Here is a 14,495-nt window from a genome sequence, read left to right as displayed (position 1 = left end):
TGAAAGCCGTAACCTTAGTGTTTACACACTGCCATTCCTCCAGGTTACGGATCCAAGCTTGTTGTGCCTGGTTCCGAGAGAGGATAACCGTCTCTTTAAGGACCTTATCCTCCCTTATCAAGGCAGATTCCGTGAGACAGACATAGCCTATGAAAGGGGCTTGCAACCCTGGCGGGTGGAACTCAAAGTCCTCAATCCTTCGAGTCCCGCAGCCCTCAATCGTAAGCATTCCGTTCACGAAAGGTGCGTATGAAGCCACCCTTCATGGGTTACTTGGGTGGAAGGGAGGGAGAGTGGAGGAGTCCAGCATCAGCAGGCCTTGGGCTGCTTGACCAGCTTGTTGAAGCCCCGACGCTACGCCTTGCTGGAGACCTGCAACTATGGTCTCCTGTGTGACCAGCCTTTTGAGTATTTCTTGAAAGTTGGTGTTTACCAAGTTTCCGGCCATGTTGCCCATCTGTTGTATCATGTTGGAGGCGAATGCCTCCTGGTCAAAGGAGGGGAGCTCTGCCATCTCCTTGAATACTTTTGGTCTCGCACCTTTGGAGGTGGATGCCACAGGGTCAGCGGAGGAAGAGTGAGCTCTTTCCTTGGAAGACTTAGTCTTCGACCCTTTGGAGAGAGACTCATGTTTGACCCTGTCTGCTCCGGGATGGTGAGCCGGAGCTTTACGGACTTGGTTTGTACTTGGCTTTCTAGGCAGGGGCTTTGGCAGCGATTTAGAGTCACGCTTGCCCTTGACTTTAGGGATCGCTGAGACGGATTTCGATCGAGCTGATAGAAATCCCCGGAGAACCCCTGGAAGGAAGTAGAAGAGGAAGGAGAGGAAGGTCTAGATGTGCTCAAGGGGAGGCCTTGAGCACCTACAAAACTTGCCTCACTAGCATCCTTACCGTTGCCCATGCCGTCCATCGTCATGGGCTCGACGTCGAGATCCAGTGCCGCGACCTCTTCTGTGACCTCCTGCGCTGATATCTCCTCTGGGGGCTGGGAAACTGCGTCCTGAATCGAGGCGATCAGGGGAGCTGCTACTTCGGGGTCCACGTAGCCAGTGCTCCTCCCCCCCGGGAAGATCAAAGTAGCCATCTCTTGGGAGAGGATATACGGTTTCGCCTTGGCTACGTTTCGTCCGAAGCCGCCCACCCATACCTTGAGGGTGGAAAGAGCAGCGTCCCGGACCGACTGAGCTCCCTGTAAGAGAAGGGTTAGTGTTAAACTTAAACTTAACTCTTATTACATTTTAACTTAATTTAGGAGGCATATCAGTGACATATATTACATTGGTCCACCTTGTATTATCATGTACACACCGGAGAGTCACTTACATCAGAGGAGACTCGTTCCACGAGATTGTAGCAGGTGACAGTTCTCGTGGTGCCACACTACTGAACCATCTAGGTGGACTACGCAGGTGGCGTGGGTCCGGCAGACATCGTGCCCACAGGGATCCTGGAGGACGGCGTTGCAGCCGGTCTCCATACAATGGGTGGCCTGTAAATGAAATGATACATGAGTACCATTGTTAACCATCCGGACAATGTCCGTGGTTGATATGCCATAACACCGGAGTGTTCCGGTGTTTTAGAATTATCCCTGTCTTGGCCTTCTCTTTGCCATGTACCATGCCGAAGAATCCGGTAGAGCTAGTTGTAAGTAGTTAACAGTGTTTCCGGTGACACCGGAGAACAGAAAACTACTGAATTCGGGGTAGCTACTATTGCCACACACCGGAGAAGGAGTAGTTCAAGTAGGTACCGGGTGTCGAGATGGGAGAGATCGGGTAAGGTGGCGGAGCTTGGTAACTCCGCCGTAAAACTTAAACTAAAAGGAGGGAGTAGCTCCCGGAGGAGCATGGTGGCTCCGTAAACTTAAACTAAGACAGAAATTATACAAGCAGCATTATACAAGTAGAATACATGCAATAATGTAACCCCATATGAGGCCGGAGCCTCCAGGCAGTCAACATCCTCAAGGGGTCCGGCTATGCCGGAATCCTGGGTCCGCCGGAGCGGGTAGGAGGGGGTGACTAAAGGCAGGGGTATGGACCCAGAGAGCCGAGGAAAGCCAAGCTCACCCGAGCCTGGTGGCCGGCCGAGGCTAGGGCGAACAGAGCTTCTCCCCCTACTCTGGGGTGAGAGCGGCAGGATAGAGCCACCCGCACACCGAGAGTCCCCGTGGGGACCTCCCTCCATCCCCCGAAGGGGTACTCGGATCGGCTGTCAGCGACAACGTGAGCGAGACATCACCCCACTTAGGTGGGAGATGTGGAGGGAGGGAGAGGAGTGCGGTAGCGTGGTGGCTACTACGTGATCGTCTGGACTTCTCACGGCTGGGTGTGAACACACTCGTGGTGAAGAAGACCAGGCGAAAGGAAGGCCTATAGGCCAACTGGAGCCGACTCACAGATAGGGAATAAAATAAAAAGTTTAATTTACCCGGGGGGAAATAGAAAGAAAATGAGGTAGAGAGAAAGCGAGACGTCCTGGAGGAACTAGGCTGAACCAACCGGGAAGGGTGGTCAAGACCTGGTACCTCCGAGCAGCTAGCCTAGTGTCGTGACGAATAAACGCGGGACAGACGGCCAGGGTAGGCTAGGACTAAAAGTAGGACTAGCGTCTATATAAAAGAGCCTAACAAGGTAACCTAACCAACAAGGAACATGCATGCATGAAAACTGGGTCGGTAGGGCTCCGATAGGCTACGAAGTGAGAACACGTGCTCGATAAAATCCCCCGTGTAGGAACTAAAACGTCAATAAATGCATCATAGATAATAAAATAACGATACTGCTAAGAAATAATCGAGCTCACTCGGTATGGGAGACCACGTGAGACACGAAACGAGGAAACACAAAGGAGCGAGCCGCTGTGGTGGGGCGGGGTCGGTGCCGCGTGGGCTGCCGACTCATAAAAACCTAAATAATTCTGTTAAACGTGCCAAGGGCAGCCTCTAAATAGTACTAACTATAATAGCAGTACTTAACTTGGATGCAGAAGCAGCTTGGCGTTCCATGTTGAAAATTAAAGGTTCCAGAGCGAATACACAACACAGCTAAGAAAAACGCGTGTGCAGCGTAGACATGCTATCAAAGGAATGACGTCAGAGGCGCTAGCCGTTACGGTAGCGGGTAGTGAGCCTTAGGTCGGCTCCTCTCTAGTTGAGGTTTTTTGATGTAGGGAGAGGCTAAATGGAAAAGGACCTGTGGTAGTGGTTTCACTCGCCCCAGAAACCATACCAACACCTTATAATAAATGTGAGCGAGCCAGAATAATCTGGCATTTCCAATTTAGCTTTTCTCTGGTATTATAGCAATATTTTACCTTAGAAATAGTGCTAAAGGAACCTATTTCACAGAGCGACACAGGCTGAGCCCAGAAATAGATTTTTCCTACGTCAAAATCCCTTTAATAGAATGTGATCACGACCTTTCTCTGATAAAATCCGCTCCTTGGTGCTTATTTTTGTTTTGTTTTAGCTCAGCGAATGTTTGTAAAAAACTACGCTCCAGAAAAGGAAATACATCCAGTCCGAGTTTAGAAGAATACCAGTAACTTATTCGCTTGTTGTTATAGCATAAATAACAACCGTCAGTTGTTCGATGGTTGAAAGTGTAAACAATCTTAGATTCTTACCAAAATTTTTAATGCAAGTACAGGCAGTCCCCGGGTTACGACGGGGGTTCCGTTCTTGAGACGCGTCGTAACCCGAAAATCGTCGTAAGCCAGAACGACGTTTGGAAATATGTCTTAAACTAATAAAAAGTTATAAAAACCTTACTTGTAATCCTTTGGTTACACTACATGTTGTTTCCTGTAGTTTTATGTACAACCTGGAGTTATTTTCATAAAAAAATGCTGGTTCTTGAAGGTAAAAACTATTGTAATCCTCTGGTGACACTACATTCTTGAAGTTTTATGTATAACCTGGAGTGATTTTGCCAAATCTTGAGGACTACAAGAACAGTTGATTACTATTTACGTATCATATAGACTAATTAAAGTAAACCTATCTTTAAATAGGCTTATATTATTAGTATCAACAAAACATTTACTGGCATGAGTCAGAGGCAGTTTAATGAAACGAACACTTCTCTGTCCTTAACTCGGAGCGTCGGAAGACGCCTCTCTCTCTCTCTCTCTCTCTCTCTCTCTCTCTCTCTCTCTCTCTCTCTCTCTCTCTCTCTCTCTCTCTCTCTCTCTCTCTCTCTCTCTCTGATCAAATTACTGGATAATGTCTCTCTTTGGATACTTGGAATTTGCGTTGTAATCTAACCAGAAACTTCGTTTTGTTATTATTACTGGAAACAAGCAATGATTTTTTCATTATTTGTGCTTTTGGACTGTTATATGTAAACTTTGCTCATCGCAAGCTAGTATGTATTCATTCGCTCGGAAACTAGTTCCGCATATGAGGCGTCACTAAAAAACATAGAAAAATACGACATAAAAAGTGTCGAAAATAATCATAACCTCAAAATTTTTGTTGTAATCTAACCAGAAACTTATTTTTATTAATATACTGTGCTAAACTATAAAGGATTTTTATCATAGTATGCGTTTTTTAAAAGCGTCGTTAACTCGGAGCGTCGGAAGCGTCAACGTCGGAACAAACGTCGTAACCCAGGGCGGATTTTTCAATTAATATTTAAGAAAAAGCGTTGTAACCTCGGAACGTCGTAAGCCAGAGCCGTCGTAACCTGGGGACCTACTGTACTTAGTTTTGTTTTCTGTCGCCAAATCAGAAATAAATTAGTATAATTTTCAATATCTTATTTCAATAAATATATTTCATTTTTTGAATTTCAAAAATAATTTACAAATACTAATTTGATGACAGTTTTCTTAATTTTCCATGCTTTAGCTGTATTTTGCCAAATTGTCTCTGCGCTGAATAGTCCTTGTACTGAATCGTCATGTGCTGAATTATCAGCGCGGAATTTTCGGCGCTGAATTGTCCTGCGCGGCATTGTCGGTCTACGGCACAGGATATGTCTTTTGAGGTATTTCAATGATTAGCTGGTCTGGTGAGCTCCTGCTCGCAGTTGCTACATGACAGGGATCGACTTCCTAAGTTTTGTCAGGGTCTAGGAATATTGATAAATCTAGAGAAGTCCAATCTCGAACCCAAGCAGGGTACATTGTACTTGGACATGCTGATAGATAAGGTAGCAGCAAGGGTCTTCCCCTTGGACTCTCATGGCAGTTGGCTGAGGGAGGCAGTGCGGCTGTTCCTGCCACAACAGGAGCAACCTGCTCAGCTTTGGCAATCTATGATTGGTCACCTGTTGTCATTGGAGAAGTTGGTCCTTCATGGGCACCTTCACTTTAGGTCTCTCCAATGGAGACTGAGGGAGTATTGGATCCAGTCCCAGGATCCTCAGTCATTCCTTGTTCCTCTCTCAGAGGAGGTGAGGGAAGACTTGAATTGGTGACTAGATAACAGGAACCTTGTCAGAGTGATCTTTCCACTCTCCCTCCGGACATGCTCCTGTTCTCAGACACTTCAAACAAGGGCTGGGTTGCACACCTGGAGGAGTTGCTGACTGCAGGAGTGTGGAACCTTCATGACAAGCACCTTCACATCAACGTCCTGGAACTCAAGGCAGTCTTCTTGGCTCTCCAAGAGTTTCAGGAATGGGTCATGGGACACTGGTGTTGATGAGTAACAACACTACAGTGGTGGCATATGTCAACGAGCAAGGGGGACTCACCTCCCTCGAGCTGCACCAGTTGACAGTGCAGGTGCATGAGTGGGCAGTAGCCCACTCAGAAGAGCTGTCAGCCAGGCAAGTTCCAGGCAAGAGGAATGTAGTGGCAGACAAGCTCAGCCACCAGAATCAGGTGATAGGAACTGAATGGCCCCTTCACCAGGGTGTGGCAGAAAAGCTATTCAGCCTATGAAGGCATCCACTGATAGACTTGTTCACCACCCGGTTCAACAGGAAGTTAGAAACCTTTTGCCCCGTGGTTCCTGACTCATGTACAGCTGCAGAGAATGCGTTCCAACACCTGTGGGTAGGCTGAACCCTAGTAGGTTCACTGGAGCTCACTCAGATTCCTCCCACCAATCAGTGAATCTTCCTATTGTAAAGGACCGATTGTTTTGTATATTGTGCAGGAACAAATCACGATTTTTTAAAGTATAAATTGTATTTTTCCTAACTATACAAACCTGTGGTGCTTTACACTTAGTGTTCACCTCATGCCACCCCTCAATCTCTTACCTTTGGCCGAAAGCAAATTGGAATGTTCACGTCTGGTCTGAGGGAGTACCAACGACCAGGCCTGTAGTTAACTACTGAACCGCCTTGTTTGAAGATTTCAGTGGCTGTGTCCAGGCTACACCTCAAGCATTTTCCTATTGTAAAGGACCTAGGCTTGTATAGTTAGGAAATATACAATTAACTTTCAAAAGCTGTGATTTTTCCCCTCCTTGGTTCACCTGGACAGTCTAACTTTTTTTGGAGGTGATTTCTCCTTCTCCATACTCTATATATACTTAAGGCTTCCAATTGAGTTGAGAGGCCATCAACTTTTCATAAATAACTCAACAACATCCTAACCAAGTAACCCTTGTTTCTGCAATCTAGCTTAGTTTTCTGTTTCCTCTTTCTAAACATTAAACCCTTGTAGAAACTGAATTTGAATATAAAAGCTGAATGAAAGACAGATGTGATTTCGGAAATTTATTCTCAGTTTCTTTTCACTAGCATCATATCACGACCACTTATGTCTTATGTATCTGCTTTTTATCTTTTATCCTCTTACTCCATCAGTGCTTTCCGATTCCATTGGCTATGGAAGTGACTTTGTAGACGTAATCAGCTGGTTTTGGCCTCTCCAGCTCCTAGCCTGATTTGGTAATTGCCAATGTAAATCATATTATATCTGTAGACTCCCAAGATTCAGGTGAAGGGGAGCAAATCCTATCTTAACACTTGCACAACCAAACTGCAAGTAAAAAAGAAGAAAAAGAAACATTAATTAAGACCACTTTCACACCAGGCATTCTCAACAACAACAAAAGTAAAGCAAACTACTAAATTGTTAACTGAAACTTAAAATTTTGCACTTATCTTTCAACTTAGATGTTCCATGATCCTTGTTAATGGAATCATGGAAGCAAAGATTTTGAATATGAGGGAATAGAAAGTAAAAAGGATGTACTTGAATTCATGAGATTTCAGCAGAATGCATAAATGAATTTGCGCCTTGGTGAAATGTGGAGATCAGAACATTCCTCAACTGCACTAGGCAACTATTCAAAATTGTAGGTGTAGCAGAGTACTATTATTAAACCTGATACCAGAAAATGACACTGCAGCATCAGCCTGCCTTGTGTTCCAAGCAAAAGAGGCTAGATCGGACAAATTTTTTAAAAACAACATTAATATATTAAGTCATCACGACAACTAAGAGAACTGGTTTATGGAAAATATGCATTTATGGACTCAAAGGTTTCCAGGGAGCTTGATTATCACAAGATCCAGGTTCTCCACTAACAGCCCATCATTTTATTATGTGTTTTTGTCTTGATCTGCTGTGTTATGTATGAAGGTTATTGTTCTCTATCCATCAGAAGCTGATTTGATGACTTGCATTCACTATTTCCTGACTCAAATCTTTTTGAAAGGTTTTAGAACACTTACATATTTATTGTTATTTGAGAGAGAATTGCCCTTAGTTTTCCCTTTTCTCTCTATCATTTGATAGGAAGAACAGGGGAAAGGTAGGATAGAGAGGGATTTACAGTAAAAGAGTTTTTAAATGAAGACATATTGCAAGTTTGGACACCTATAGTTTCATTCACTTTACAGCCACCATAGGTGATCCATTGATAATTCAGCTAGGAAAGCTACTTTTCTCTGTTAGTGGCAGAAAAGGTATTTGGTAAAAGAAATTTAACTTCAGTAGGTTACATGGACATGGTTTTAAAAGTCATTGTTCTTTTATAATAATTGAACTTTGAGTTTCTATAAATGGTTGATTCATATTCATTCATTGATTGAAAAATACTGTAATTTTTTTTCCACAAAAAAATTCTTTCAGTGCATGATAATACCTGTTGTTAGATATACAAATCTATATGAAATTTTCAGGTTTTGGTTGGCAATTTATCAGGCAGCAAAACACTGTTGAGAATTGGATCGAATGGCGCAGGGTTTGAGTTGCCAAAGCCATCTTTCTTAGCTGGTATTATCCTGTCTCTCAGGGTGCATGATGTGGTAAGTAAGAACAAAAAATCATTATTGAGTTCACTGTTGACATTTTTTGTCAGCGACCAATATTTGTTATAGGTTATTCAACATGAAAATCTATAAGAACATGGAAGTAAAAGTTTAGAAAATTAAAGTGTGTAATTTCTTTTATTTTTATTCATTGTTGTTCCTCCCAGAGCAGGAGTGTTCCAATGTGTTATAATGGATTGAAATTTACGGAAAATCAAGAACCTTGAATCTGTATAATTGTTCATGTAGGTGATTATGTATAACCTAATTTTTAAAAAGTAAAATTGATTTTGTAAACTGACTTATTACTTATAGTTAGCCCCTTTTTTTGCAAAAATAAATTGAGGATAATTTATCCTTCATATAGTATAAAAAGAAAGAGCAGGCCAAGCCAACTATTTTCCTCATTTATCAATTGTCTTCCCCTTTAGAGGGGTAGTGTTGTCAGTGCACCTCACGCAGTGTGCGGTAGGCATTACTTAAGGTTCTTTGTAGCATTCCCCTAGCTGCAGCCCCTTTCATTCCTTTTATTGTATCTCCATTCATATTCTCTTTCTTCCATCTTGCAATCCATCCTCTCCTAACAATTGTTCCATAGTTCAACTGCAAGGTTTTCCTCCTGGTACACCTTTCAAAAATTTTTATTATCAGTTTCAGTTTCAGTTCTGAATGACCTTATAGGTCCCAGCACTTGGCCTTTGGCCTAAGTCCTATATTATATTCTATTCTTCATATGTCTGGTCAGTGAGAATTGAGAAAACAGTAGGGTAGGGAGGAGGGAACTTACAATGCTCATTATACAGTTGGGCAATATTCCTCAACAGTAATTGTTAAGTGACCAATTAGGTACCAAAAGTATGTATTGATTTAATGAGAATCATCTGTAGCCATTCAAAAGTAATGAGGAATTACTCAGTAAAGCGGCTCCATAACATCTGTAGAGTACATCTTTGCAGTACATGAATGCCTTATTACACATTTAAACAAAAAGCAAACAAAAAAATGAATCAAAGTATCATTTTCATAAATATTCTCACATCAGCGTATCCCCACTCTTGTTTTCCCTTTGGTCTTTCTGCTAGGACTACTGGCAAGTGTGGGTTATTAGCATATCTTTTTTATTTTCATGATTTCCTGGGCTTTCCTACAGGTCTGTGCCTGATACCTCCATAGTCTTGACCATCTCAGTAAAGTATTCAGAAACCACACATCTATCAGTTTCTCATTTTGAATAAGATATCACACTACTCCTGTCATGAATTGTAACAGTCTTTGGTCACTCATTTCAACAGCTTCATTTTCCAATATTTGTGTTCCGTAGAGTAGTACAGGCTATTTGTATTATCATAAGTCTTTGCTGTCTTTACTAATGTGAAAATTTGTTTACCAGTAGTCTTCCTATCTCTGTCCATTTCATCCTTGCCGCAGCTTCTCTCTGACTGCTCTCTTAACTCCTGCTTCTTAGGCTGGTCTATCCCCAAAATGGAAATGCTTTACTTCTAGGATATGCACATCTATCACAAGAGGATTCTAACTTCCATTTCTTTCCCATTTGATCTTTTAATGCACTTCAGGCTTAAAAAATCTCCCATGACACTGTCTGTAGTACAAGCTTTGTGAACCCAGTAGTATGTTTGCTCTCTGTATTTTTGGAACAATTTTATTCAGTATTCAGGGTATCTTTCATCCATGCTGCAGCTACTCTTTCCTACTGCTTTCTCAACTCCTGCTTCATAGTCCAGTAGGCCCCCATTTAAAAACAAGCTCAACTTCTTAGGCCTGCCCATTATCTCAGCAGGTTCTCAGCTTGGCTCTCTTATTCATTTGTTGATTCAATGCATTTGGGCATCAAAAATCTGTTCCTTCATGTATATTTTGTAATCCTGAGCATTTCTTGTGACACCCATTTCTTGACTTTAGTACAATATACAGAGTTCACCTTCACACCTTGCCCACAGCATCTACATAGGCACTCCTGATTGCGCAGATTCCTTTCACATCACCATATGCTTTATTTTACTTTTATTGGTTTTTGGTCCTCTTCTCCATTCAACTTTTAAACCTTTCTATCACCTCTTCCTCATATTCTGTAGTTCACACTAGTCATCTACGTAGAGCCACTCCCAGGGACCCCCTTTTCTTCACTTCTCTGTAGTTTTTTAATTATTATGAAAAAGAACAGCGGACCTAGCACTGGTCCTTGATGGACACCAACAGTTATGTAAAATTCTTCTGTTACAGTTGTCATTGTTTTTACTCTGGGGCTAGTAGTATGGTCAAGTTAGAACACTACCTTATTGAGTCATCTTGGTATCCTCAATCTTTTTAATGCTGATTTAATTGTTTGGTTCAATACAGCCAAATGCCTTTTGAAGAACCACAAATATGTGGTATAATCTTTTCTTTGCATGGTGTTTTTCATGCTGTGCTTCATTATAAAGTCTCTTTAACATTCATAATGTTTTAAAAATGTGTAGTACAGATAATACATGCATCTTTAGAAGACATAAAAAAAATTTTTGATGAAGAATCTCAGAACCAACAATTTTCCACTCAAAGTAATGAGAAGGAATTCATTCTATTCTACATATAATCCGTAAGATACATACACTATTAGAAAATGCATACACTGTATTAAAAGTGCACACACTTACATCATCGTCAGCTTCTTGTACAAAACATTTTACTCGGACAGAAAACAGCTAAAATCTGATTGGCTGGCTGCTTACCATGGAGACTGTTAGCAAATGACAGCCCCCACCTCCATTTTATTTATAGACATGTCGTGGATGTCACTACGTTTGAATGTTGGTATAGTAGTGACTATTTGACTACTGATGGCAATAATTATATACTCAATAATTTGTTTTATACAATTATTTCTTCATGAAAACAAGAATTCAACAATAATTTAAACTTTATTATAGTTGTATGAAATATCCCACACAGTGTGTTATAGTGATGTGTCATCACTTGCAAATTGTATTCACAGACCGTCCTTAAATATACGACTGCAAACTGATCACAACATATATAATAAATAGCCTTACTTTTTGTTTAATTGAAGTACAGATATTTTGATTATGTATAATTTTGCATTTTACAGAATGTTTTTGTTGAAAATAGAATGTGTTAGTGAACATAAGGTCTTATTGATGATCTTAATTATCTCAAATTCATTTAAAGTTAATAAAAATAGTAAACTATAATGAGTAAATAACTATAATATTATTGGATACTGTGAAGTAAAGAATAACTTTATAAAAGATCCATGGAAAAGATGCATATTCGTTATGTTTGAATATTATATTACAATACTAATATGTGAATATTACGCTGGTTTTATATCTCATGTATGATGTGATCCCCTTGAAATTAGCTTTGAAAATAGGTCTTCAAAAATTGCATGATATGCGAGTATATACACAAACTCTCCAGCTGCATATATTAAATCACTTGTTATTCCTCCTCATGTTCATTTCCTTCATTCAGGTTTTCAAAGTACTGATATCTTTTCAATCATCATTTAGCTACTTTGCTATGCAGAATATTTTTTATATTCCATATGCTGTGTTGAGATTATGTTTCTCTTTCCCCATGCCACTTACATTTTAGCCTCCCTCTTTTTTTCTATATACATCTGTGTCATGTTGTACTTTCTCTTCTTTATTTGTTCTCTTTGATATGTTTTAGTATATAGATCCTTTATCATTTCTTGCTTTATTTATTGTTAGTTGTTAAAAGTTTCAGGAGGCTTAGGAAGACAGTGCAGGTTTCTTACTTCACTAATACAATAGTAAAAATATACATAAAATTACCAATTAAGTATAGAACTACAATCGTAGTGTGAGCCTTTCTTGAATCTTGCAACCCACAACTGTGAGGTTCTGGACCCCATACCACTTCTGCTTAGGCTCCCGGCTATTTTCTATCTGCTTGTCTGCTTGCGATCTGGAAGGTTCTTCAAGGAATTTGTCCCACCTACCAAAGGTGGAGAATTTGCGCTACTGTCCCACCTGGTAATGGTCCTTATTGGTTGAAGATTATCTACTGCCATCCTTTGGGTGTGATTTTTTTCCTTCATTCCTCCCCTTGTGGGTGGAACCAATGACATCACTGGAACTGCTGAGTTTCTTGTGAAAGATCAAAAGCCAGGTCACAGATGAGAGTTTTAATGGGAGCGCTTAGATTAAAACTTCGTGCTTGATATTGCTATTGTTCAAGACTCTTCCTGTGACTTTGTTCAAGACTCTTCCTGTGACTCTCTCTCTCTCTCTCTCTCTCTCTCTCTCTCTCTCTCTCTCTCTCTCTCTCTCTCTCTCTCTCTGGATTTTTTAATGTCATAATTTCTGGAAATGAAGAAAAGAATAACATACCAGAATAGGAAAGAGACATGGGAAAATCCTTATTATTACCCATATTAAACGAAGGAGATAACACGCAAACCATCATAGTGATGAATGCGCAGGGTTTAGTTATGAGTATAACTCAAAAAGAAAAATACAGCTCTAAGAACTAACCCAAATTGAAAAGAAAATAGTTATAATGAATATAAGTGAAACCTGGTATTCCCAAGAGACTGGTTATAATGATCAAATAAAAGGGTTCCAAACTTATAGATCAGATAGAAAAAATAGGAATCAAGGGAGAACACGATATATGGGAAAGGCATAAAATAAGGAAAAATATATGAGAAATATAGTAACTCAGATTGTGAACTAATAGCGGTAGAATTTGAATCTGAAAAAATTAATGAATGTTATGAAAAATTAATGAATGTTATGAAAAATTAATGAATGTTAAGATTATCTACTGCCATCCTTTGGGTGTGATTGTTTGACTTCATTCCTCCCTTGTGGGTGGAACCAATGACATCCCTGGAACTGCTGAGTTTCTGGTGAAAGATCAAAAGCCAGGTCACAGATGAGAGTTTTAATGGGAGCGCTTAGATTAAAACTTCGTGCTTGATATTGCTATTGTTCAAGACTCTTCCTGTGACTTTGTTAGAGACTCCTCCTGTGACTAATTCTCTCTCTCTCTCTCTCTCTCTCTCTCTCTCTCTCTCTCTCTCTCTCTCTCTCTCTCTCTCTCTCTCTCTCTCTCTCTGGATTTTTAATGTCATAATTTCTGGAAATGAAGAAAAGAATAACATACCAGAATAGGAAAGAGACATGGGAAAATCCTTATTATTACCCATATTAAACGAAGGAGATAACACGCAAACCATCATAGTGATGAATGCGCAGGGTTTAGTTATGAGTATAACTCAAAAAGAAAAATACAGCTCTAAGAACTAACCCAAATTGAAAAGAAAATAGTTATAATGAATATAAGTGAAACCTGGTATTCCCAAGAGACTGGTTATAATGATCAAATAAAAGGGTTCCAAACTTATAGATCAGATAGAAAAAATAGGAATCAAGGGAGAACCACGATATGTGGGAAAGGCATAAAATAAGGAAAAATATATGAGAAATATAGTAACTCAGAATGTGAACTAATAGCGGTAGAATTTGAATCTGAAAAATTAATGAATGTAGTAATATATAGACCCCTAATGCTAAAGAGTTTGACACAATAATAGAAAAATTGGATGATATATGTAGAAATCACAAGGCTGGGCTATTCTCCTATTCAACAATAAATCACCAGCCAACAAGAAAGGAAAATACTTTAGACCTAGTATTTGTGAACAAGGTGAATTATGTTCAAGAAATAATAGTTTTAATGCGAGTATTTCAGACGATAATGTCATAGAATTAACCCTCTTACGCCGACTGGACGTATTTTACGTCGACATTTTTTGTCTCCCGTGTGCCGACTGGACGTATTTTACGTCGACTTACAAAAGTTTTTTTTAAAATTCGCGGAAAAATACTTATAGGCCTACCAGCCTAAAACTTTTGAATCACGCGCCTTGGGGGATGCTGGGAGTTCACGGATCAAGGTGTTGTTTTGTTTACAATCGTTACGCAGGCGCGCAAGCGCGAATTTCTTTCTTGCCGCACTAAAAAGTATCTGTGACACATCTCGGAAATTATTTCGTCACTTTGACATAATTTTTGTACCATTGTAAATTAGCCGTTACATGCATGAAGTATTATGTATGAAAATGTGCGCATTTTTATGTAGAATACAACAATAAAATACTCATGATTGTAGCTTTTATCAGTTTTGAGATATTTTCATATAAATAACGATGTGCCAAAATTTCAACCTTCGGTCAACTTTGACTCTACCGAAATGGTCGAAAAACACAATTGTAAGC

General features: G+C 40.2%; 2 protein-coding genes across 2 annotated transcripts in view; one reads left to right on the top strand and one right to left on the bottom strand.

The window, feature by feature from the left end:
• Positions 1 to 8,689, top strand: part of LOC135220055 (transmembrane protein 62-like) — a 99,026-nt gene extending 90,337 nt beyond the window's left edge. The window contains exon 6 of the mRNA XM_064257385.1: positions 8,099 to 8,689. Coding sequence (XP_064113455.1) covers positions 8,099 to 8,296 — 198 coding nt within the window. The 3' untranslated portion in view covers positions 8,297 to 8,689. The remainder of the gene's footprint in view (positions 1 to 8,098) is intronic.
• The window catches only part of LOC135218962 (transmembrane protein 62-like), a 608,314-nt gene that overhangs the window by 222,679 nt on the left and 371,140 nt on the right, over positions 1 to 14,495 (bottom strand).

This window comes from Macrobrachium nipponense, chromosome 1, assembly GCF_015104395.2.
Source record: "Macrobrachium nipponense isolate FS-2020 chromosome 1, ASM1510439v2, whole genome shotgun sequence".
In the NCBI taxonomy this organism is placed as follows: domain Eukaryota; kingdom Metazoa; phylum Arthropoda; class Malacostraca; order Decapoda; family Palaemonidae; genus Macrobrachium; species Macrobrachium nipponense.
The sequence above is the reverse complement of the archived record's forward strand: the minus strand, read 5'-3'. Positions and strand labels throughout refer to the sequence as shown.